Below are 26366 nucleotides of genomic sequence, written 5' to 3'. Positions count from 1 at the left end.
CAGCTCTCCTTATGCGTCCAGGGCCCCAACGAGTAGACTCGCGACTATCTCACGCGTTGGGCTGAGTTGCGCAACTCTTGCGAGGGCGTGCACGAGGTGCAGGCCATCGAGTACTTCACTGCCGGGTGCCGAGAGGGCACCCTCCTCAAGCACAAGCTTCTCTACAACGAGCCGACGACCCTCGATGAACTGCTAATCATAGCAGACAAGTATGCCACGGCCGACTCCTCCATGAAGGCGGAGATTCAAGTCAATGTGTCAGGCAAGGTGGCCCCTCAGGCTCCTCGAACCTCGGCTGGTGAGGCGAGTCGGCAGCAGCAACTGAACGACAACAAGCGCAAGGCCATGCAGCCGGCTCCCACTAGCCGGCAGGTGGCAACAGTCGAAGATCAGCAGCCAGAAGGGCAGCTTCCTCCCAAACGCCAGAAGGGCGGCAAGCCCAACTAGCCGCCCGCTTTCTCGTACGAACAGACTCTCAATGCGCCCTGCAAGTTCCACAGCGGTGTGAAGCCGTCCAACCACACCACTCGGAAGTGCCACTGGCTCACCAGGATCGCCAAGGGTGACGGACTCCAGCCCCCTCCACCAGCCAGCCCGCCGCCTCCTCCCCCACAGCAGCCGGCGGCTTGGCCTGTCGGCGCCATACAGGATGATTATCCTGAAGAACATGGGGTTTATGTCATGTTTACCAGCATGGCCGATGATAGGTGCAGCAGACGGCAATAGCAACAAGAAGTAAATGCGGTGGCATCAGGAACCCTGGAATTCATGCATTGGTCTGAGCAGCCCATCAGCTGGAGCCAAGCCGACCATCCGGAGGTGATGCCCAATCCCGGCTCTTATGCTCTGGTGTTGGATGCCACGTTTGCCACCGAGAGGCGAGCTGCTCGCTTCTCCCGAGTTCTGATAGATGGCGGCAGTAGCATCAACATTCTGTACAAAGATACCATGGAGATGTTGGGAATCAAGCAGAGACATCTTCAGCTCAGCCGGACTGTTTTCCATGGCATAGTTCCTGGCCTTTCCTGCTCACCAATCGGCAAGACTCTGATAGATGTCCTCTTCGGGGACAAAAATCATTCCCGCCGAGAGCCAGTTTGGTTCGAGGTGGTGGACCTTGAGAGCCCTTATCATGTGTTACTTGGCCGGCCTGTCCTGGCCAAGTTCATGGCGGTCCCCCACTATGCTTACCTGAATATGAAGATGCCGAGCTCCAAGGGAATCCTGACCATAGCAGGGGACTACAGGAAGTCGTTCGCCTGCGCAGCAGAGAGCACCCGGTTAGCCGAGTCCCACGTGATCGCGGCTGAGAAGCGGCTCCTTGATCGGGTTGTGGCGATGACCGGCAAGCAGCTGGAAATGTCACCCAACCCCAGGGAGTCAGAAGTAGAAGGCTCGTTCAAGCTGGCAAAGGAAACAAAGAAGATACCCTTGGACCTGGAGCACCCAAAGAGGCATGCTGTCATAGGCGCAAACCTTGACAGCAAATAGGAAGGTGAGCTCGTCGATTTCCTCCGTGAGAATCAGGACATCTTTGCATGGTCTCCCAAGGACATGCCGGGTGTTCCGACGGAATTCGCCGAGCACAAGCTACACATCCGGTCCGATGCCAAACCAGCCAGACAGCCCTTGCACCACCTGTCGGAGGAGAAGAGAAGTTGTTGGAGAAGAGATAGCCCGGCTTCTAGCAGCCAGCTTCATAATAGAAGTGTTCTTTCCAGAGTGGTTAGCCAACCCGGTCCTAGTACTGAAGAAGAACAAGCAGTGGCGCATGTGTATTGATTATACCAGCCTCAACAAAGCATGCCCCAAAGACCCATTTGCTCTGCCAAGAATCGACCAGGTGATTGACTCCACAGCCGGATGCGAGCTGTTGAGCTTTTTGGATGCATACTCAGGGTATCGCCAGATCAAACTAAGCCCAGCCGACAGGCTGAAGACCGCCTTCATCACGCCATTCGGAGCCTTCTGTTACCTGACCATGACGTTCGTCTTAAGAAATGCTGGCGCCACATTTTAGCATTGCATACAAAAGTGTCTCCTCAAGCAACTCGGCAGAAACGCCCACGTCTATGTGGACCATGTTGTGGTGAAGACGGAAAAGTGAGGAACGTTACTAGAAGACCTCAAGGAGACCTTTGAGAACTTGCGCCGATTTCAGATGAAGCTCAACCCGGAGAAATGCGTCTTTGGAGTGCCAGCCGGCCAGCTCCTTGGCTTTCTGGTCTCAGAGCACGGCATAGAGTGCAACCGTGTGAAGATCAAGGCCATTGAGAGGATGGAGGTGCCCGCCCGACTGCTGGACATGCAAAAATTTACCGGCTGCTTGGCATCCATCAGCCGTTTCATCAGTCGGCTGGGTGAGAAGGCTCTTCCCCTGTACCAGCTCATGAAGGAGACCACTTTTTTCGAGTGGAACGACAAGGCGGATGAAGCTTTCCTTCAGCTCAAGAAGATGTTTACCACTCCGCCTGTCCTCGCGGCCCCGACTCCTAAGGAGCCTATGCTCCTCTACATCGCCGCCACTAGCCGGGTGGTCAGCACAGTCATAGTAGTGGAACGCAAGGAAGAAGGCAGAGCTCTACCAGTCCAGAGGCCGGTGTATTACCTGAGTGAAGTACTATCAGCCTCCAAGCAGAACTACCCTCATTACTAGAAGATGTGCTATGGCATGTACTTTGCTGCCAAGAAACTAAAGCCATACTTCCAAGAGCACCCCATCACTGTGGTCTGCACAACCCCACTTGCCGAGATCATTGGAAGCCGAGACGCTTCGGGCCGAGTGGCCAAATGGGCCATAGATCTGGCCCCTACACCATCTATTACCAGCCTCGCACCGCCATCAAGTCACAAGCACTGGCCGACTTCCTCGTCGATTGGGCCGAGACCCAGTACCTGCCGCCAGCGCCAGATTCCACTCATTGGCGAATGCACTTTGATGGTTCCAAGATGCACACCGGTTTGGGAGATGGCATCGTTCTCACCTCTCCTAAAGGCGACACGCTAAGATATGTGCTACAGATTCACTTTGCCGCCTCAACGTTGCTGAATATGAAGCACTCATTCTCGGGCTCTGGGTTGGCAAGGAACTCGGCATTCGCCGGATCCTGTGTTATGGAGATTCCAACCTAGTGGTCCAGCAGTCGTCTGGTGGCTGGGATGCCAAGGATGCAAACATGGCAAGCTACCGCTTCCTCGTCCAGCAACTCGGTAGATACTTCGAAGGGTGCGAGTTCCTCCATGTGCCAAGAAATGACAATGAGCAAGCTGACGCCTTGGCATGAATCGGCTCCACCCGACAAGCAATACCAGCCGGCGATGCCCTGCAGCGCCTCCTCAAGCCGTCTGTCCGACCATCGCCATAGTCGGATTCCATCTTTGTGCCGGCTCCTCCTGAAGCAGTCGGATCCGACTTGAGGACTCCCGCAGCCGGCACGGGGAATTCGATAGGCGACCCAGAGACTACAGCAGTCGGCCCGGGGACTTCATCAACTCAGCAAGCGGCAGCCGACTCCAACCCGCCATCTCCCGGCCCAACCGCCCTTGTGCAAGTAGCATTCCTAGCGGCCGAAGAAATTGCAGCACCTTCATGGGCTCAGCCCATCCTCAACTTCTTGGTGAACAAAGAGCTGCCGACTGATGACATCTCGGCCCGACAAGTGCAACGCTGGGCAGTAGCGTACACCATAGTCAACAGAGAGCTTGTGAGGCGCAGCGTCACTGGTGTCTTTCAGTGTTGCGTAGAGCCAGAGCAAGGTCAAGCAATCCTCAAGTATATCCATCAAGGCGAGTGTGGCCACCATGCAGCTTCAAGAGCACTCGTGGCCAAAGCTTTCCGCCACGGTTTTTTCTAGCCAACTGCTCTAGAAGACGCCAAGCACTTGGTCCAGAAATGCAAAGGGTGCCAGAAGTTTCGTTCAAAGCCACATCAGCCGGCTTCTGCACTGAAGACCATTCCCATCGCCAGGCCCTTTGCCGTCTGGGGCCTGGACATGGTGGGACCATTCAAGACGGCACGCGGTGGCATGACTCATCTGCTTGTCGCAGTGGACAAGTTCACCAAGTGGATAGAAGCAAAGCCAATTAAAAAGTTGAATGGTCTGACTGATGTGACTTTCATCTCCGACATCACCATCCGGTATGGCATACCACACATCATCATCACCGACAATGGCACAAACTTTGCCAAAGGCGCCTTGGCCTGTTTCTGTGTAACGCAGGGCATCCGACTGGACCTAGTCTCCGTTGCCCACCCGCAGTCAAACGGCCAGGTGGAGCAAGCAAATGTCCTCATTTTATCCGGCATCAAGCCCAGATTGGTCGAGCCTCTGGAGCAGTCGGACGGCTATTGGCTTGACGAGCTGCCGGCCATCCTCTGGAGCCTGCGCACAACTCCGAACAAGTCAACTGGCTTTATGCCTTTGTTCCTCGTCTACGGTGCCGAAGCAGTCATCCCGACGGACATAGAATTTGACTCCCCTAGAGTTACCATGTACACCGAAGAGGAGGCAGAAGAAGCACGACAAGACGACGTCGATCTGCTGGAAGAGGGCCAGCTATTGGCACTCAGCCGGTCCACCATCTACCAGTAGAACCTGCGACGATACTACAACTGAAAGGTCAAGCCAAGATCCTTCCAAGAAGGAGACCTTGTGCTCTGGCTGATCCAGCGAACAACCGGCCAGCACAAGCTCTCGGCACCGTCGGAAGGCCCCTTCATTATCAGCAAGGTGTTGGGTAACGACTCCTACTACCTCATCGACGCCCAGAAGCCTCGGGCGCGCAAAAGGGATGACTCCGGCAAGGAGACGGAGCGACCATGGAATGCAAACATCCTGCAAAGGTTTTACAGTTGATGCAGTATGTACCACACCAACTTTTGTATTAAGTACGGAGACTCCGGGTCCCCTGAGAAGAGCTCGTGGACTGACCTCTTTTATCTATATGATAAGTATCATGCATGTCATTTGTGTTATTTCATTAGTACGCCTAGCACCTGGTTCGACCAGTCGACCCAGGGATTTGCCGCCTTGTACTATGAAATGCTTCCTGCAGCCGGACAAGTAATGAGTTGGCACCTAAGCTCTCTCCTGCCAGAGGCCGCAGCTCGCAGAGCGACTGTTCGGTCGGCATGAGTTAAGGATGAAGGGGTGTCCGCATGAAAAATGGCTAAGGACCCAAAGCATACACATAGTCCAAGTCGGCTTCCTGCCTCACCAACCGGCTGTCAAGTAGTCGGCCGGCCGACTCCTACTTAACTTGCTAGAAAACTCTAATCGGCTAAGTACTTGCCTTCCCAAAAGTGGCTAAGTACTTGACCCAGCCAGAGTCCGTGGAACGGCTGTTCGGCTGGCAAGACGGTAACCGAGGGAAGGCGACAAAGGGAAAAGGCCAAAGAGCAGAAGTAAGGAAAGATAGTACTCGGCAGAAATATTTACATGTCAAAAGGCCATTGGCCGACATTCAACAAGAGTTTAAAATACATCCCCGGGTGGAATTGTGCAAAGTTAACAAAGTTTGTCTAGACTGATAAGTAGGAAAAAATGAAGGTAAAATGGCAGCCTAGGAAGCAGCAGACGGGTTCGGCGGAACGGTGGAGTCGGTGGTGCCGGCTGGTTGAGCGGCCGGCTGGTCGGTTCCTGCTTGATCGCCTTCAGCAGCAACCGGCCCGCTCAGCCGTGGCTCGTTGCTGGAGGCGCGGTCGAGTTGAGGCTGGCCGTTCGCTCCGACCTCTGGCGCCTCCTCTTCACCTTCGTCCTCCTCTTCATCTTCTCCCTCGTCGTTGGAGTCGATCACCTCGGCCGAGTCCTCGACATCCTTCGGGTTCAGCCCGAACCACTCTGGTGGCGCCTCGGCGCCATTTTCAGCCAGCTTCGGGATGAAGATGCTGGTGTTGGTGTACTCGGCGATTGTCGCCGCCCGCTTGACAAGATCGCCCTCCACTGCCACCACCTCCTCCTGGGCTTCCTGTCGAAACATGGTCAACTGGGCTAGATTTAGCCCAGGGTACCACGCCTTGACGAACTCCAAGGCCCGGCGTGCTCCGGCCCGGGCCGAGGAGCCCTTCCACGCCTAAAGGCGGCCGGCCGCCACCTCCAGCCAGTCGGCAGTCCGGCTGGGCGTGCGCGGAGCCGGCATATCGGGCCACAGGGTGCTGACTGCCTGGGCGCCGACACCCTGAAGGCGGCGCAACATCCGATGAGTCGGCTGAGGACGAGCCTGGATGCTGAGGAGTTGCTCGCGAAGAGTGTGGGGAGCATTGGCGGCGATCTCCTCACCTTCTGCCCTCCGTCCTTCGCAATCGACTTCAATAGCCTGGTTGGCAGCACCAGAGTGACCTGGGAAGAAGTCTGCTTGGGCAAAAAAGCATAGAGTCAGATCGGAAACAAGAAGTCGGCTCGTCCAGAAGCCGGCGGCTTGAAGAAAGAGTAAAGAAGGCAGCTTACCATTGACCATGTCTTCAATCTCGCCAAAGCCGGCTGTCAGCATTGCCTCCTTGTCGGTCCAGGCAGAGCGCTCGATCTCGAACTCCGCAAGGAGACCTGCCTCCTTGTCCTCCACCTCCTTCTGGGCCTTCTTGAGAAGCTCCGCCTACTCTGCCACTTGCTTGGCCAACCGGTCACGCTCCTCGGCCAGCTTGTTGTAGTCCGCCTCCCTGGCATGCACCGCGGTGTTAGCTTCGCCCAGCTGCTACTGGAGGGTGGCGTTGGCCTCTGCAAAAGTAGAAGAAGAAAAGGACGTCAACAATCAACAAAGAGAAAAGCAGTTGCCAGGAAGATCCGGCCCGACTGCTCAGCAGTCGGCCCAAATCTCGGGGACTACAGCCCGCAGGTGCGCCACCGCGTCCCCGCAGAGAAAGAAAATGACTTACTCCGGCTCTCCGACAAGTCGGCGGCCCGTTGATCCGACTCCTGGACTTTGGAGTTGAAGGCGGCCGCACGAAGGTTGTGATAATCCTGCAGCAAAGATATCAGACAGTATTAGTACTCAGAGCTTGCCAATTAAAGTTTTGTGTCGCTGCTTAGCAGCCGGCCCGAAACTCGGGGGCTACACCAAGTGGGTGCGCTGGCGTGCCCCCACGAAGCAGTGCAAGAATCAAAAAAGCAAGAAGCGTATCCGGATGGCTTCTCGCGACTCTAGGAACGCGTTGTTACAGTGCTTGAGCGCGTCGGCCTCTGCGCGGAGCTTGGCCTGGACGTCCAGGATTGCCTTGTTCAAAGGGCCCGTCCCACCTCTCCGAACCCACCCAATGGGTGCGGCGCTTGTCGCCTTGGCGTCCGGGATCGAAGAGCTCGCGGCGCCAGTCTCCAGTGGGCGTGGCGCCGAGGATGCTTTTGCAAATCGGCGGTGCGAGGGTGTGCGGACCTCTGGAGTTGGGCCCATCACCAGCTTGGCTCCGGCTGGTGGCACCGGCGGGTCAGCCAGCTGTTTGTCCTGCGCCTCCTCGGAGGGTGGTAGCGGGGGCACGATCACGTCCGGCATGGCGACGTCGCCGCCGTCCCTCTCCATGACCGGGTGCTCGTCGCCGGCTCCCCCAATCGGCGCCACGAACTCTGGTGGTGGCGGCGCGGAGTTCAGGGGGTGACGAATATCGTCGACTGACGACGCGCGGCTTCCTCGGCCCGTTTCTTTGCCGCGTCGGCAGCTTCGGCCTCCTCCAGCTTCTTCAAAGTGGCGGCCTCCGCCTTGTCTGCCTCCGCCTTCTCCAGGCGGGCGGCTTCCCGCTCTTCGCACGCCTCCCGTGCGTTTCGCTCCGTCGCCTCCCGGAGGTCGGCGGCCGGATCGATTCGCCGGGTGGTGGTGGAAGTCTCCGCCGACCCCATGATCGAGGCGGCGGCTGACTTCTCAAGAGAGAGCGGAGCCCTAAAATCAAGAAATAAAACAAAGGAAGTTCAGAAAGAATCAACGAGAAAGAAGAACACAAGGGAAAGATACTTACGCCGACACCATAGGAGGCGCCTTTGGGAGCTTCTGGTACTTGGCCGCCTTCGTTGCGGCCTCTTTCCGCCTGGTCACGGCAGTTGGATTCTTGGCCTTCTTCGGCGCGCTGCCGAACAAGACGTCGCCTTGCTTACGCTTACGTGTGCCGCCTCGAGCAGTCGGCTCGACGCAGGGGCCCGCGTCTGCCCTGTCGGCGCCCCGCACAGGGCGTGGCTCTTCATCCTCCCCCTCCTCATCAGGCCAGGTCTCGATGACGGCTTCTTCGGAGCCGCCGGCTTCGTAGATGCCGCCTGTCGCGGTGTCCTCCAAGTCGGCCGCCCCCAAGTCGGGGTCGTCCACGTCGCTCACCGCCCGGTCCGGTTGGTAGTCGCCGCCCGCCCCTACGAGGGCGGCTGTCGCGTCCAACATATAGATCTGTTTCAGATGATGAAAGGTCGGCTGATCAAGACCAAGATCAAGACTAAGACGAGTATCAAAAAGAAGAGTTGGGAAACTTACCGCAGGCGGCGGGTCGGCGTGAGAATATGGCCGCTTGCCGAAGCTCCAAGACCCCTCCAGCTTGAGGCCGGAGATCTCGTTCACCAAGTTCGCGACCTCGGCAGCCGGCATCTCCTTGGTGCTCAGCCGTCACGGGTCGCGATGCCCGCTCATCCGGCTCATCAGGTGCGGCTGACCTTGGAGCGGGAGAACCCGGCGCTCGACGAAGGCGACCAGCAAGTCGGATGCCTTGAGGCCTTCGGTCTCGGTCAGTTCCCGAAGCTCTTGGATGGCGGTGGCGCTGTCTGCTGATACCGGCTTCGGCTTGTAGCCCCAACTGGCCCGGGGCTCGGCAGGCGGGCCGGCTGCGTAGGCTGGCAGGTTGATGAAGTCGGCGGCCGGGTCCACGTTCTCCATGTAGAAGTAGGATTGCTGCCACATCTTGACTGACTGTGGCAGCTTGATGGTGGGGAAGGTGTTCGTCGGCGACGGTCGGCGAACCGCGACAAAGGCGCCACACTAGGCAGCCACCTCCCAGACAGAGGTGCCCAGCTTTGTGTAGAAGAAAGCTCCCCACAGCTCGATGGTGGGGAGGATGCCGAGGTAGCCTTCGCACAGCGTGACAAAGGCGACCAGGAGCATCACGGTGTTGGGCGTGATGTGATGGGGCTGGAGGTGGTAGAACTCAAGAAATGAGCGGAGGAAGTCACTCGCCGGCAGGCCGAAGCCGCGGATGAAGTGCGAGCGGAAGACAACCCGCTCACCTTCTTTCGGCGCCGGCGAGACCTCCCCCTCCAGCGGCACGCGTGCCTTCACGAGGTTGGCACCGGGAAGATGCCGCATCTCGCAGAGGAAAGTAATGTGGTCCTCATTGACGTTGGACCCATCCCAGTCTCCTCCTCGCTCGCGCGCCATGGAGAGATCGACGAAGAGAGGACGCGGTGAGGGAGCTGGGAATGGACGCAACAAGGAGGGCTCGGATGGACGAGCTCGACGAGGACGAGCTACGGCAGCGCTCCGGCGTGGCTCGGGGGTAGGGATGACAATTTTATCCATGGGTCTGGATACCCATCGATACCCGACCCGGTTGGGCAAGGGTATGGAGCACATTTTCGCCCATGGGTCCGTGGATATGGATACCCACGAACAGCCGGGTTGGGCATGGTTATAGTTTGTGCTCCATGGATATCCAATGGATACCCGTATGACATGTGTGGCCATATGCCAGTGATAGTAGAAAGAGCGAATCAATGGGAAATGGGAGGAAATATGCAACTTGTGCCATGAGCTATATGCTGCAGAATCAACCTCTGGTATGTCACACTTAAGGACTCATCGTATTACTTGTTTCCTACTTATGCATGGCTTATGTTGTCATTTGTGAGTGAATGATGATGAGTTAATTTGATCTTTGGAAGGCTTCATGCTGACTTTTCTATGCCCATGGAGCTCCATGGGTATGTGGGTATGGGTATCCAGTGGGTTTGGGCATGGGCACAAGTTGTGCCCATGGATAATTTGGTGTATGGGCAGAGGGTAGGAAGATGAGTCATGGGTTGGATTTGGACCAGCTCCACCCGCCCCAAACCCGACCCATTGCCATCCCTACTCGGGGGCACTGTGGTGAGAGGAAGAAGAAGGAGGCGAGGACGGGGTAGAGGCTTCTGTTCTCTGTCATTAGCTCCATGATTTTGCTCTGCTGCTTGTTGCTCAACTCCTTCAAGTGATCAGGCTCCAGCTTCAGGCCTACTCCATTGCGCGACCCCAAAAGGATGTCTGGTTTGGTCGGAATCGGTCTGTTTGGGTAGGGCAATGGGGTTGTGTCCGGGCCTGTCCTGGGATGCGGTGGCCGTGCACCCAGCACCCGGCCGCATCCGTTTTCCCCATCATGTCCGCCATGGCCAAAAATGCCCATATTTTCATATCAAAGCAAGTTTGCATGTACAAATATTAATTGTCTGGAAATAAAAATAGTTTTACAACCCAATCGAAATTCTCTCTAATAAAATAGTTTTACAACCAAATCGAAATTGTCTTGAATGAACATAAAATGAACCAATACATCTATTGGTTGCCAATGTGTCGGAGTAATGGGCCACGGGTAGCCTAACCCGAGTCCCAGAACATTCAAGACATCGGGCCAACTGCGCCCCTCAAGACGTCAAGACGAAGCTCCGCCTTCTGGTGGCCGGCTGGCTGAACGGCTGACTACCAGAAGACGACCATGCTCCGGAAGGCGGCTCCAAGATGGGACAACTCCTGGCAGGCGGCCTCCAGAGAGGCCGGCTCCCAGCACGCGGCCCATGGTGCCCTCAAAGTCTGCAACCCCATTAAGAAGACAGGACAGGGTGAGGCAACAGTGTAGCCCATCACCCCCGTATCCAGGGCCGGGCGTGGCCACAGTGCTCCATATAGGCAGAGATCTCCGCCCGGCGCGGCACTGTTGCCACTCCACCCCTGACGTCACTCCTGTCAGGCAAAACCCTGCTCCCACGACCGCCTGTCGGTACGGCCCGAAGATGGCGGGCCCTACCGGTCAGTGAGAGCCCGGAAGATGGCGGGAGCCTCACTAGTCGGACCATGGAGAGGTCGGCTTCTAGCAGGCGGCCCGTTCCTTCCTCGGGGCCTGTGCACCATTAACCAGATAAGACTCGGAGTGGCTACAGTAATCTCCCGCCAGGCGACGGGACTGTAGCCACGCTCCCCTGACCAAGCAAGCGTCATTAGCATCACGGCAAGAGTAATCCGCAGCCGGCAAGATCCGTGAGCGGCGGGGGCGGCCTGTCGGCTCCGTACCAGACCAGCCGGCAGGGCCCACCAGGCGGTGGGCCCCGGCAGTCGGCGGAGAAGCCGGTGACCAGAGAGACTGACAGCCGGGTCCCACACCCGGCCAAGTTACCATTGTACCCCTGGGGGTAGGCCTATATAAACCCCCCAGGGCACCCATGCAAGGGGTTGGAACCTGTTAGAATGAGACTCACACCTAGGGGGAGAGGAGAGCAAGCTTTGCCTTCTTCTACCTCTAGCATACATCTCGAGGAGCACCATTGTACTAACTAGTGCTTTAGTGATCATGCGGAGACCCCGCAAAGCAGGACTATGGGTGTTATCTCCTAGGAGAGCCCTGAACCTGGGTAAAGTACGCTGACGTACGTGCCTACGCCTCATCCCGCTTCCAGGCACCGGCGACGTTCTACTCGCTCCTGATACGTCTCCGTTGTATCTATAATTTTTTATTGTTCCATGCCAATATTCTACAACTTTCATATACTTTTGGCAACTTTTTATACTATTTTTGGGACTAACATATTGATTCAGTGCCCAGTGCCAGTTCCTGTTTGTTGCATTTTTTGTTTCACAGAATATCCATATCAAACGGAGTCCAAACGGGATAAAAATTGATGGAGAGTTTTTTGGAATATATATGATTTTTGCGAAGTGAAATCAACGCGAGACAATGCTCAAGGGGCCCACGGGGTAGGGGGTGTGCCCCAGGGGGGCGGGCGCGCCCCTGACCCTCGTGGCCACCCCACAAGGCGGTTGATGCCCTTTTTTGCCGCAAGAAAGCTAATATCCGGATAGAGATCATGTTAAAATTTCAGCCCAATCGGAGTTACGGATCTCCGGGAATATAAGAAACGGTGAAAGGGTAGAATCAAAAAAACGCAGAAACAGAGAGAGACAGAGAGATAGATCCAATCTCGGAGGGGCTCTCGCCCCTCCCATGCCATGGAGGACAAGGACTAGAGGGGAAACCCTTCTCCCATCTAGGGAGGAGGTCAATCAAGAAGAAGACAAAGGGGCCCCCTCTCCCCTTCTCTTCCGGTGGCGCCGGAACGCTGCCGTGGCCATCATCATCACCGCAATCTTCACCAGCAACTTCACCGCCATCATCACCAACTCTTCCCCCCTCTATGCAGCGGTGTAACCTCTCCCTTACCCGCTGTAATCTCTACTTAAACATGGTGCTCAACGCTATATATTATTTCCCAATGATGTATGGCTATCCTATGATGTTTGAGTAGATCCATTTTGTCCTATGGGCTATTTGATGATCAAGATTGGTTTGAGTTGCATGTTTTATTATTGGTGCTGTCCTATGGTGCTCTCCATGTCGCGCAAGTGTGAGGGATCCCCGCTGTAGGGTATTGCAATACGTTCATGATTCACTTATAGTGGGTTGCATGAGTGGCCGAAACACAAACCGGAGTAAGGGGGTTGTTGCGTGTGGGATAAAGAGGACTTGATACTTTAATGCTATGGTTGGGTTTTACCTTAATGATCTTTAGTAGTTGCGGATGCTTGCTAGAGTTCCAATCATAAGTGCATATGATCCAAGTAGAGAAAGTATGTTAGATTATGCCTCTCCCTCATATAAAATTGCAATAATGATTACCGGTCTAGATATCGATTGCCTAGGGACAAATAACTTTCTCGTAACAACAAGCTCTCTACTAAAACTAACTTAGTTATTCCTTCATCTAAACAGCCCCTACTTTTTATTTACGCGCTCTTTATTATCTTTCAAACCTATCCAACAACACCTACAAAGTACTTCTAGTTTCATACATGTTCTAGGTAAAGCGAATGTCAAGCGTGCGTAGAGTTGTATCGGTGGTCGATAGAACTTGAGGGAATATTTGTTCTACCTTTAGCTCCTCGTTGGGTTCGACACTCTTACTTATCGAAAGAAGCTAAAATTGATCCCCTATACTTGTGCATGAATTGTTCTTTTATGACATGCCGATAATATGCATGTGCTTGCTCTTCTACTTGCAATTATTATCAAAGAGGAACTATATCACCACCTGTCTATGTTTCCAATACGATAAAATTGCAAGGAACTGTTTATACTATGCATCGGCCTTCACTATGTGTGCATGAATTGTTCTTTTATGACATGCCGATGCATAGGAAGAGAGTTAGACTTCATTGCTACATGATATATGTTACTTTGTGCTCACTACTAAATTACAAATCATTGTTAATTAAAATTGGCTTTGATATACCTTGGGATCCGGGTGGATTCATTACTTGAGCACTATATGCCTAGCTTAATGGCTTTAAAGAAAGCGCTGCCAGGGAGACAACCCGGAAGTTTTAGATAGTCATTTATTTCTGTTGAGTGCCTTCATATATTTTAAAAATAACAAAAATAAAGAGGGGAACCCAAAACTTTTTCAAAAAGGAAAGTGAAAGTGAGAGAGACAAGCATTGTTGAAGTGGGAGCTAGCCTTGAACTTTGTTCATGATCACAGAAATTTTGTGAATCTTGATTACAGAAACTTTTCAACAAAAATAATTATCCCCTTGTACAATTCCATTGTATTATAAAAATAATGTGCCAAGGTTTGCCTTTAGGATGTTTACAAAGCTTGTTGGTTTGTGCGGTGCAGGACAGAAACTTTGGCTGTAGTGCACGATTTTACATTTTTTTACTGGAACGTCAACTGGTTCTGATTCTTTTTGAACTGTCTTTCTATACAGATTTTTTATTTTTCCTAATTTTAGCAGAATTTTTCAAGTACCATAGGTATGGTTAATGTTCAGATTATTACAAACTGTTCTGTTTTAGACAGATTCTGTTTTTGATGCATAGTTTGCTTGTTTTGATGAAACTATTGATTTATATCAGTGGATTAAGCCATGGAAAAGTTATATTACAGTAGACACGATGCAAAAACAAAATATGAATTGGTTTGCAACAGTACTTAGAGTAGTGATTTGCTTTATTATACTAATGGATCTTACCGGGTTTTCTGTTGAAGTTTTGTGTGGATGAAGTGTTCGATGATCGAGAATGTCTCGATGTGAGAAGAAGGAAGAGAGGCAAGAGCTCAAGCTTGGGGATGCCCGAGGCACCCCAAGTAAATATTCAAGGAGACTCAAGCGTCTAAGCTTGGGGATGCCCTGGAAGGCATCCCCTCTTTCTTCAACAAGTATCGGTATGTTTTTGGATTCGTTTCATTCATGTGATATGTGCAATCTTGGAGCGTCTTTTGCATTTAGTTTTCATTTTTCTTTTATGCACCATGCTGGTATGAGATAGTCCTTGGTTTATTTATAGAATGCTCTATGCACTTCACTTATATCTTTTGAGTACGGCTTTATAGAATGCTTCATGTGCTTCACTTATATCATTTGAAGTTTGGATTTGCCTGTTTCTCTTTACATAGAAAGCTGCCATTTGTAGAATGCTCTTTTGCTTCACTTATATTTGTTAGAGAATGGGCATATCTTTTGTAGAAAGAATTAAACTCTCTTGGTTCACTTATATCTATTTAGAGAGATGACAGGAGTTGGTCATTCACATGGTTAGTCATAAAATCCTACATAAAACTTGTAGATCACTGAATATTATATGTTTGATTCCTTGCAATAGTTTTGAGATATAAAGATGGTGATATTAGAGTCATGCTAGTGGGTAGTTGTGGATTAGTAGAAATACTTGTGTTGAGGTTTGTGATTCCCGTAGCATGCACGTATGGTGAACCGTTATGTAACGAAGTCGGAGCATGATTTATTTATTGATTGTCTTCCTTATGAGTGGCGGTCGGGGACGAGCGATGGTCTTTTCCTACCAATCTATCCCCCTAGGAGCATGCGTGTAGTACTTTGTTTCGATAGATAATAGACTTTTGCAATAAGTATGTGAGTTCTTTCTGACTAATGTTGAGTCCATGGATTATACGCACTCTCACCCTTCCACCATTGCTAGCCTCTCTAGTATCGCGCAACTTTTGCTGGTACCTTAAACCCATCATATACCTTCCTCTAAACAGCCACCATACCTACCTATCATGGCATTTCCATAGCCATTCCGAGATATATTGCCATGCAACTTCCATCATCATCATATACATTACTTGAGCATTCATTGTCATATTGCTTTGCATGATCGTAAGATAGCTAGCATGATGTTTTCATGGCTTGTCTGTCCTTTGATGTCATTGCTACGCTAGATCATTGCACATCCCGGTACACCGCCGGAGGCATTCATATAGAGTCATATCTTTGTTCTAGATATTGAGTTGTAATATAGAGTTGTAAGTAAATAGAAGTGTGATGATCATCATTATTAGAGCATTGCCCAAGTGAGGAAAGGATGATGGAGACTATGATTCCCCCACATGTCGGGATGAGACTCCGGATGAAAAAAAAGAGAAAGGCCAAAAAAAGAGAAGGTCCAAAAAGGAAAAAAAGAAAAGAAAAAAATGAGAGAAAAAGAGAGAAGGGGCAATGTTACTATCCTTTTTCCACACTTGTGCTTCAGAGTAGCACCATGTTCTTCATATAGAGAGTCTCTTGAGTTATCACTTTCATATACTAGTGGGAATTTTCATTATAGAACTTGGCTTGTATATTCCAACGATGGGCTTCCTCAAATGCCCTAGGTCTTCATGAGCAAGCAAGTTGGATGCACACCCACTTAGTTTTACTTTGAGCTTTCATATACTTATAGATCTAGTGCATCCGTTGCATGGCAATCCCTACTCCTCACATTGACATCAATTGATGGGCATCTCCATAGCCTGTTGATTAGCCTCGTCGATGTGAGACTTTCTCCTTTTTTGTCTTCTCCACACAACCTCCACCATCATATTCTATTCCACCTATAGTGCTATGTCCATGGCTCACGCTCATGTATTGAGTGAAAGTTGAAAAGGTTTGAGAACGTCAAAAGTACGAAACAATTGCTTGGCTTGTCATCGGGGTTGTGCATGATGTGAATATTTTGTGTGAAGAAGATGGAGCACAGCCAGACTATATGATTTTGTAGGGATAACTTTCTTTGGCCGTGTTATTTTGAAAAGACACGATTGCTTTATTAGTAGGCTAGAAGTATTATGGTTTTTATATCAAATGATAGACTATTGCTTTGAATCACTCGTGTCTTAATATTCATGCCATGATTAGATATGTGATCAAGATTATGCTAGGTAGCATTCCACATCAAAAATTATCTTTTTTATCATTTACCTACTCGAGGACGAGCAGGAATTAAGCTTGGGGATGCTGATACGTCTCCGTCGTATCTATAATTTTTTATTGTTCCATGCCAATATTCTACAAATTTCATATACTTTTGGCAACTTGTTATACTATTTTTGGGACTAACATATTAATCCAGTGCCCAGTGCCAGTTCCTGTTTGTTGCATTTTTTGTTGCAAAGAATATCCATATCAGACGGAGTCCAAACGGGATAAAAACTGACGGAGATTTTTTTGGAATATATATGATTTTTGGGAAGTGAAATCAACGCGAGACGATGCTCAAGGGGCCCACGAGGCAGGGGGCGCCCCAGGGGGCAGGCGCGCCCCTGACCCTTGTGGACACCCCGTAAGGCGGTTGATGCCCTTCTTTCGCCGCAAGAAAGCTAATATCCGGATAGAGATCGTGTTAAAATTTCAGCCCGATCGGAGTTACGGATCTCCGGGAATATAAGAAACAGTGAAAGGGTAGAATCAAAAATGCAGAAACAGAGAGAGACAGAGAGACAGATCCAATCTCGGAGGGGCTCTCGCCCCTCCCATGACATGGAGGCCAAGGACCATAGGGGAAACCCTTCTGCCATCTAGGGAGGAGGTCAAGTAAGAAGAACACGAAGGGGCACCCTCTCCCCTTCTCTTCCGGTGGCGCCGGAGCGCTGCCGTGGCCATCATCATCACCGCAATCTTCACCAACAACTTCACCGCCATCATCACCAACTCTTCCTCCCTCTATGCAGTGGTGTAACCTCTCTCTTACCCGATGTAATCTCTACTTAAACATGGTGCTCAACGCTATATATTATTTCCCAATGATGTATGGCTATCCTATGATGTTTGAGTAGATCCGTTTTATCCTATGGGCTATTTGATGATCAAGATTGGTTTGAGTTGCATGTTTTATTATCGGTGATGTCCTATTGTGCTCTCCGTGTCGCGCAAGCGTGAGGGATCCCCGCTGTAGGGTGTTGCAATACGTTCATGATTCGCTTATAGTGGGTTGCGTGAGTGACTGAAACAGAAACCCGAGTAAGGGGGTTGTTGCGTATGGGATAAAGAGGACTTGATACTTTAATGCTATGGTTGGGTTTTACCTTAATGATCTTTAGTAGTTGCGGATGCTTGCTAGAGTTACAATCATAAGTGCATATGATCCAAGTAGAGAAAGTATGTTAGCTTATGCCTCTCCCTCATATAAAATTGCAATAATGATTACCGGTCTAGATATCGATTGCCTAAGACAAATAACTTTCTCGTAACAACAAGCTCTCTACTAAAACTAACTTAGTTATTCCTTCATCTAAACAGCCCCTACTTTTTATTTACGTGCTCTTTATTATCTTGCAAACCTATCCAACAACACCTACAAAGTACTTCTAGTTTCATACTTGTTCTAGGTAAAGTGAACGTCAAGCGTGCGTAGAGTTGTATCGGTGGTCGATAGAACTTGAGGGAATATTTGTTCTACCTTTAGCTCCTCGTTGGGTTCGACGCTCTTACTTATCGAAAGAGGCTACAATTGATCCCCTATACTTGTGGGTTATCAGCTCCCACCATGATAAGCCATCCATTGGCATATGTCGCACCCAACCCCCGACACAATGTGATCCCACACATGCTCAACCAAGTCATTTTGAAGATCCAAATGAGTGTGCCAATCACGCAGCTCACGATGGAATTGGACAAACTGTTCAAACGTGGCCGGTTCTTGGTGCAGGGGCTCAACATTTTCACCTTGATAATCAAATCTTTGGTCGAAGATATTGTCATCACGCTCGTCCTCAATGATCATGTTGTGCATGATCACACAAGCAGTCATCACCTCCCAAAGCTTCCTTTCATCCCATAACAGTGCAGGGTTTTGAATGATACCCCATCGGGATTGAAGCACACCAAAAGCACATTCCACATCCTTTTATCACTCTTTTGCATTTGGGAAATTATCTTTGTCTTCTCACCTTGGGGGTTTGAGATTGTCTTCACAAAAGTTGACCACTGAGGATATATACCATTAGCTAGATAATATCCCTTGTTGTACTGGTGGTCGTTGATCTCAAAGTTGACAGGTGGGGAGTGGCCTTCTGCAAGCCTTGCGAAGACTGGAGAACGCTGCAGCATGTTGATATCATTGTGAGAACCTATCAGGCCGAAGAAAGAATGCCATATCCAAAGATCCTGCGAATCCACCGCTTCTAATATGACAGTGCATGCTTTGACATGCCCCTTGTACTGGCCCTGCCAAGAAAATGGACAGTTCTTCCACTCCTAGTGCATACAATCTATGCTGCCAAGCATGCCTGAAAAGCCTCTAGCTGCGTTGGTCGCCAACAATCTCTCTGTATCAGCGGCAGTTGGCTGCCTCAAGTACTCCGGGCCAAACACCTCGATCACAGCCTGGCAGAACTTGTACATTGACATCAGACATGTTGTCTCACTCATACGCACATACTCATCCACCAGATCGCCTGGAATTCCATATGCAAGCATGCGGATGGCCGCGTGCATTTCTGGTAAGAGAAGAATCCAAGCTTGCTAAGGGCATCTGTCTTGCACTCAAAGTATGGGTCATGAGAAACCACTCCCTCTCGGATACGATTGAACACATGTCTTGCCATTCGAAAATGGCGACGGTATTTATCCGGCTTGAAGAGTGGGGTGTTCGCAAAGTAATCGGCATAGAGCAGGGCGTGGCTTCTCTCCCTGTTGCGGTTCAGGTTGGGAGCACGGCCAGGGAGTGACCCCCTATACCGAGGAAGCTACCGTTGAATGTGGTCGTGAATGACCAGTGCAGCCACCACAAGATCTTCATCATCCGACGAAAAATCGTCCGATGAACAAATGAAGTGATGGAAGATAAACTCATCTCCACTGCCCATACCTTTATGGGAAAAGTGTCGAACACCTTGTGGTCGTGGTGGCAAAGAGGCTGCGATGATCAACTCGATGCAGCAGGGGTGGTTGGCGGCTGGCTACTGGCCGCTCTGGAGCACTCGTTGGAAACCGCCGTGGTACGTTGCCGACGGTCGTATCCCCTCTGCCGCTGGCTACGATGGCGATGGCCAAACCTCCTCCGATCGACGGCCAAAACTATGGCGGAAGCGCAAGCGTGGTGGCGGCCATGTCGAGACGTGGTTTGGTATGGACGGCCAGGGGCTGCGCGGTGAGGAGGCGGCCAGAGAATAGTGGCGGCCCCGACAGCGGGGCGGGGCGGGGAGAGGGGGTGGAAGCGTTGGAAGCGAAGGGACTGCTAGTGTCCCCAACAGGCGGGCCACGGGGGGACAAGGGTGTGCGGCGGGCCAGTCCGCGCGATGTCCGTTTCACCCCAAACTCGGCGCAAGTTTGGGCCGGGGATGGGTCGAAAATGGACAAAATCCAGACATTTGTCCGTTTGGGGCCGCGCGTTGGCCGCGCTATTCGTCCGTTCTACCCCAAACGAACGCACCCGGACAAGATGGGATCGAGAGTGGAGTTGGCCTCAGTTCCATTTCGAGCCAACGATCCCTGTCCTCTATCTGGAGGTTGAGGTCATGCTTGATCTCATAAACACAGTCATCATGTTCTTGCTCAAGATACTCCAACTCATGCTGCCGGCAAGCCCCATGATACTGGTTTAGTTGTGTCATCTTTATGTGGTGTTGCTGCTCCTTCTGTGCTAGAGTTAGTAGTACCTCCCAGCACTCATACATATGCAGGTCCACCAAAGCAAAGTTAACAGAAAAATGAAGAAACTTGTGTGCTTCCCGTGCAGCAAAGTTGCCAGAATCTTTGCATCTTCAGCATACCCATAGATGGTCTTATAGGGCGTGTTTGGTTCCGTGGGTAGTTTTACGCTGCATCGCATGGAGGATGCTGGGTGAGTGTGGCCTGGTTGGACTGATGCAAGAATGAGGCGAGATAGTGTTTGGTGAACTTTGCATGATATGGATGTACGAGGTGAACTCAAGATGGCACAAATGGTACTTGACGAGGCTGTTGACGATGCTTGGAAAAGGCCGTCGCGGCGCTTGATGAGGGCAGCCAAGAACTGCTACCCTTGAAGAGGCTGGCAGGAGAGCTTGGGCAAGGGCGGCATCGGCGATTGATGATGACGGCCAAGGACTGCGGCACTTTGACATGGCCGGCGCTGGCGCTTGGAGAGGACGCGGTGGCGGCTCCAGATGGTGAGATCGGCCTACGGCGGCGCGAGGCGTCAGGATCCGGCCTGCGGCGGCTTGTCGAGGGCGGCGACGGCGCTTGGTCGAGGATGGAGGCAGCGGAGCTTAGTTGAGGATGAACGAGGACGGCGATGGTGCTTGGTGGAGGACGAATGACAGCGGCGGCGCTTGACGAGGATGGCGGCGGCGCTAGGTCTAGGCGGCGGCGCTGGATAGAAGATGGAAAAAGAAGGGAACAAGCGAGGCGGCGAGCCTGCATGCGAGCGACACTTGAAACTTGCGATCCCCTCAGCCTGGCTGAGAGGCCTAATTTTGCATCCATCAGGTCAGGCTCAAAAGCCCATGCAGTGTACCAAACAACCAATTTTTGCATGGTGGATGCGAGCCACATGCAGTGCAGCGCAAAACACCCCCTATAAGAACTATCATCATCTGGGGTGAGCAGCAAATGTACTGCACCTTGGTCCCATCGCCCTCAAGACGCTTCACTGTCGACGCTACTGGCGGATCCAAATGGAAAATGTTCAGCTACCTCCTCTAATATGCTCACAAAGTTGAGATGGAAGACTGTATACTCATCCATCCCTGCTTTCAGCACACAGTTAGTTCAAAAATACATACAGACGACATATCAAACATGCTAATTAAGCACAAAAACTAAGCATCCAACTAATTATTAATTTCTACTTTACGTACCTAGATTATCCCCTTAGTTAAAAACCACATTAGTGTTTATTCTTTTTTATCTAACCTAGGCTCTGATGCCAATAAAATTGTCACACCCCAAGTGAGTCTTAGCCGTGACAATCGCCACATGCTTAGCATGTTAGGCGAGTAAACAAATTATTTTCCACTATGTACAAGAGCCAACTTTATTCATTACTAGCTATTACAAAGGTCATGATACATGCAACTTTTTTATTTATTCCCAACCCGTAGAGCTACTACTATTGTTCATCATTCTCATCGGCACATCCATCATTTGCTACTTCTGCAAAATCAACAACAATAGCAAGAATGAGTATGATCTCATACTCAGCAAGCAGACGGGTACAAAAGGAACTTTTCACGGCCATAGTGACAAAAACACAAGGGTTAGTTGTATAGAAAGAGTTTGATGGCAGAGGAAGATAATGGAGATTTACTTTAAAGGAAAGAAAATAAATAACTGGCATCACATATGACCGCAAGCTTCCTGACCCGGGAGTCACGGGGGTGAAATTTCACACTTTTACACTCTTAAGAGGGGTACTCCAACGTCGACAGTCTCGACTAGAACCACACAGGCGCTAGTAGAGAAGAGCTCTTTGATCCCCTAAGAATCGACCACCCGACTTACTAGTGTTGATCGCTCCTACGGATCCATCATCGACACGCTTCCGAACGATTATTCTTAGCGGAGAACTCAGACGTCCCATACCTGAATTGTGGCAGATACAATACATTTGCCATCGTGAAAGCAGATTTTAGATAAATTTACTAGACAAGGATTAGCAAGAGGAAATACATGCAAGACCAAGATAAATGTCTCTAGGATTTTCACAGAACCAACCATCCATGCATGAGCCATTAATCCATGTGTTCACATGCATGTACCAAGGATTTCTCGGCAAATTTGACAATTTTGACCTCGGGACAAAATCAATTCACAGAATGAACTGCCCATGAAACTATTTCACGGGACTGACCCTTTTGTGTAGCGCCCGTCACGCAGGTGCCACACACTACAGTGCAACGCCCAGCTCTGGGGTGTTGCACGCCAGTCCATTGTGGCAGCCCTTGGGCCCACACCTAGCAGTGCAGCGCCTCCGAGCTAGGCGCCACACATGTAATGTGCAGTGCCTAGCGCTCGGGCGCTACACTGTGACTTAGATAGGGGCTGGGGCCCCCTCCCCCACTCCCCCATCCCACACACCCCAACCCGAGCTTTGCCCCCTCTCCCCCTCTCTCCCCCTCTCAAATCCTCTCCCAAATCTTGCAAATTTGAAGAATTTGTCCGTGGATTTCGAAGTCAAACCCTCCCTCAAGGTAATCTTATCCGATCCCCTTGTTTTGATCCAAGTAATGCTAGTTTGGGGAAACCCTAGTTTTGTTTAGATCTAGAGATTTGCATGGATATGTGAGATCTTTGTTTGCCAATTTCCTATGATTAGCTTTGTTAGTATGGTATGGTTATTCTTATGGGTGTTCTTATGTTGGTGCTAGGGTTATGGTTAGGGTTAGGGTTATTGTTAGGGTTATGGTTAGGGTTAGGGTTATTGTTAGGGTTATGGTTAGGGTTAGGGTTATGGTTAGGGTTGTTGTTTGATATATATTTTAGGGTTTGTATTCCGTGTTAATCCTTAAATTAGTACTCATGGAAGCAATGTTACGTTGTGTTGTTTGAATGCTTATAGGGATGGGAAGAACATGTGTGCTTGTTCATCATGGGGACAAAGACGCCTTCTTGAAAGGCAATATTGAACCGGACCCGGATGAGCTTGATATGGTGTTTGATAGTAGTCCTAGCTATGCGGAGCTCTTGCAACAAGTGAGGAAAGATTTGAATTGGATGGACCCTAGTGATATCGTTGAGTTGGAGGGAAGGCATAATGTAGGTTTTGGAATGCACATCCGTTGGAAGACAATGTGTGTCAACTCGGAGCAACGTTGGGTTGCATACAAAGAAACGGTGGACGATTCACTTGACAAGGCTCTTGAGTTATTTGCAACGAAGAAGGTTGATTCAAGTTTGCATTTGTACTTGAACCGGAAACCCTCCCCTTTGGTTGCTAGTAGACCCCCACCCTTGAAGCGAGATGAAATTGTTGAACCTCTTTTGACCCAAGAAGTGAGGCCAACATTGAGCCTGTTTACAAACAACCAAGATGAAGCTTTGCAAGAGGACAATGATGAGTATGCGGACGATGAAAATGAAGTTGATCTCCATGACAACAATGTGGGTGATCTTGATAAATATCATTTGCAAGAGACAATGGACCATTCCATCCCTTTTTCCCGTGCATATGCATCGGATTCGGTTGATGAAGGTCCCGATGAACAAGTTGATGAGGAGGGGTTCACAGTGAAGGAGGCCGAAGCTTTCGAGAAGGTATTTGGTCGGGATCACAAGACACCATTGTTCAAGGATGTTAGTCTCGCGGATGAAGCCGTTGTGGATGGTGGAAAATCTATATCTCTTGGGGTTAGGCCAAGCTCTCACCGTGATTTGGGAGATGACAAGAACTGGATTGCTAAAGGGTCTAAGTTCGAAACCTTCTTGGAATTGAAGATGTGGCTCGACAACTACTCGGTTACGCATTATCGTCCACACAAGGTGGTGCACTCAGACGTCAATGTGCGCTACACGGTTGCATGTGCATGTGAAGATGAAATATGTCTATGGATTGTGCGTGCAAGACCATGGAAAGGAGGTCCCACTTGGCACGTAGTGAGTTGTGTGCCAACTCACATGTGCCGAGGCAAAAGGGTGGATGGCAAGATTGTGTCCCAAGACCACAGACAACTCACGTCCTAGTTCATCGCTTAAAGGCTCTCCAACTCAATATCCACACTTCCAACAATGAGCGTCCAACATGTCATTGACCTTGTGAAAGCCATCTTTCATTACAAGGTGAAGTATGGCAAGGCATGGAAGGCGAAGCAAGCCGCATTTAAGATGTTGTATGGTACTTGGGAGGAAGCATACAACCGAATCCCTAGGTTGTTGTTAGCCATGGACACCACAAACCCGGGCATGGTTCATGTGGTCGAGCCTCATGGGCACCAAACAACGGTTCATGAAGGAAGGAAAGTCCGAGTATTTGGCCATGCATTTTGGGCGTTCGAGCAATGCGTGAGGGCTTTCGAACACTGTAGGCCGGTCATCGCTATTGATGGCACGTTCTTCACCAGACAATACAAGGGAACCTTGTTGGTTGCGATAGCAAGTGATGCCAATAACCGGGTGTTGCCATTGGCATTTGCTTTGGTTGAGGCAGAGAACAATGACAACTTGGAGTGGTTTTTGCGTCTTTTGAGGACGAAGGTGTTACCCGCTCAAAGGGAAATTTGTGTAATATCGGATCAGCATCAAGGAATTCTTAACGCGGTGGAGATTGACATTCCCGGGCATGCTCCGTTGCACCATCGATGGTGCATGAGGCACTTTTGTTTGAACTTCTATAGGGCATGTGGCCTTAAGGAGTTGGCCGATGATCTTCAAGATTGTTGTCTCGCTTTCTCCGAGAAGCGGTTCGCCACTTTATTGAACAAATTTCTCGCACACAAAAAACTTGATCTCATGGGTCAAGACTTTATCAATAGGCACATTCAACATCGGAACAAGTGGGCACGTGCTTTTGATGAAGATGGCCGGAGATACGGTCAAATGACAAGCAATATGGCCGAATGCTTCAATAGGGTGCTCAAAGGTGCACGTGGATTACCCGTGACGGCAATAGTTCAATACACATTTGACAAGATGAATCCGTACTTTCTAAAGTACTCGATGGAAACTGATGCACAGATAGCGGGTGAGAACCCGCGCAAGTACAAGTACAAGTTTCCACCCAAGGTTGATGAATGGTTAGAATTTCAATCACGAAAGGCGAACTCAGAAGAAGCTATATTATATGACAATGAAGAGTGGAAGTATGAAGTGAAAGAGCCAGGAGGAACCACAAACGATGGCCGGCAACATGGAGGTCGGGCTTTCAAGGTGTCGTTAACACAATGTGATTGCTCTTGCGGGAGGCCATTGTTGCTTCATCTCCCATGCTCACACTTTTATATCGCCAGTCACGTTAGAAATGTGGACATCAATCACCCACTCACCGTGAGGGAGTTGGAGTTCTCAATCATGACGGTCAAGAAAACATGGGCTCCCCGCTTTCACCCATACTTTGACCAATCACAATGCCTGGAGTACCATGGAGTTCAACTATGGCCAGATACGGAGTTGAAGGTTGTTAAACGGGGTAGACGTAAGACAAAGCGTCTTAGAGGTGACATGGACGGATGGGGCCATGGTGGCCGCCGCGAAGCGGGAAACGACCAATTCCAAGAGCCTCGTGAGAGCTCCCGTTGTGGGGAATGCAAAGGTCATGGCCACAACAAAAGAGAATGTATGAGCCAAGGAAAAAGTCCAAGAAAAATAATGCAAGCACTAGCCAACAAGGAGCTACACAAGGGAGCCAACCAAGTGGTAGCCAACAAGTGCCAAGCCAACCAAGAGGTAGCTAACAAGTGCGAAGGCAACAACGTGGTAGCCAACAAGTGTCAAGGCAACCAAGTGGGAGCCAACCTAGTGGTAGCCAACAAGTGCCAAGGCAACCAAGTGGGAGCCAACCTAGTGGTAGCCAACAAGTGCCAAGGCAACCAAGTGGGAGCCAACCTAGTGGTAGCCAACAAGTGCCAAGCGAACCAAGTGGTAGCCAGCAAGTGCCAAGCCAATCAAGTGTTAGCCAAAGAGGATCTAGGCAACAAAGAGGTCGGCAACTAGGACTTACAAGAGGCCGTGGTGGTGGTAGTCTAGGCCGTGGTGGTGGTAGAGCTCGTGGTGGTGGTGTTGGCCGGGGTGATGGTCTTGGCCATGGTGATGGTCTTGGCCGTGGTGATGGACAAGGGCAAGGTCGTTACAGAGGAATGTTTGGATACCTCGATGGACCATTTCCGTATGTTGCTCACTAACTATAATGTTTCATATGTTCTTGTTTTTCATATGTTCTTGTTTTACATGTGCTTCCATTTGTTCTTATTGTCTTTACTAACCATTATGTGTCACTCATTGTAGGTATGGCGGCTTCCCAACCCAACAAACCAACA

At 50.5% G+C, this 26366-nt stretch overlaps 2 protein-coding genes and 1 pseudogene across 2 annotated transcripts; 1 reads left to right on the top strand and 2 right to left on the bottom strand.

The window, feature by feature from the left end:
• The first annotated feature begins 822 nt into the window (after positions 1 to 822).
• Positions 823 to 1491, top strand: LOC147976044 (uncharacterized). The gene has a single exon (XM_087520698.1). It carries the CDS (start codon positions 823 to 825, stop codon positions 1489 to 1491), a length of 669 nt encoding a protein of 222 aa, XP_087376824.1.
• A 4071-nt stretch (positions 1492 to 5562) lies between these two features.
• Positions 5563 to 6195, bottom strand: LOC147976043 (uncharacterized; annotated as a pseudogene).
• Positions 6196 to 10626: 4431 nt separating this feature from the next.
• On the bottom strand, positions 10627 to 18912 carry LOC147976042 (uncharacterized). The gene is made up of 3 exons (XM_087520697.1): positions 18684 to 18912; positions 18301 to 18545; positions 10627 to 10737 (listed from the first exon to the last, which is right to left on the bottom strand). Exons 1-3 carry the CDS (start codon positions 18910 to 18912, stop codon positions 10627 to 10629), a joined length of 585 nt encoding a protein of 194 aa, XP_087376823.1.
• Between the last annotated feature and the right edge of the window lie 7454 nt (positions 18913 to 26366).

The sequence above is a fragment of the Triticum urartu genome, chromosome 4A, assembly GCF_056163025.1.
Source record: "Triticum urartu cultivar PI428250 chromosome 4A, HENAU_Tu73, whole genome shotgun sequence".
Taxonomy (NCBI): Eukaryota; Viridiplantae; Streptophyta; class Magnoliopsida; order Poales; family Poaceae; genus Triticum; species Triticum urartu.
The sequence above is the reverse complement of the archived record's forward strand: the minus strand, read 5'-3'. Positions and strand labels throughout refer to the sequence as shown.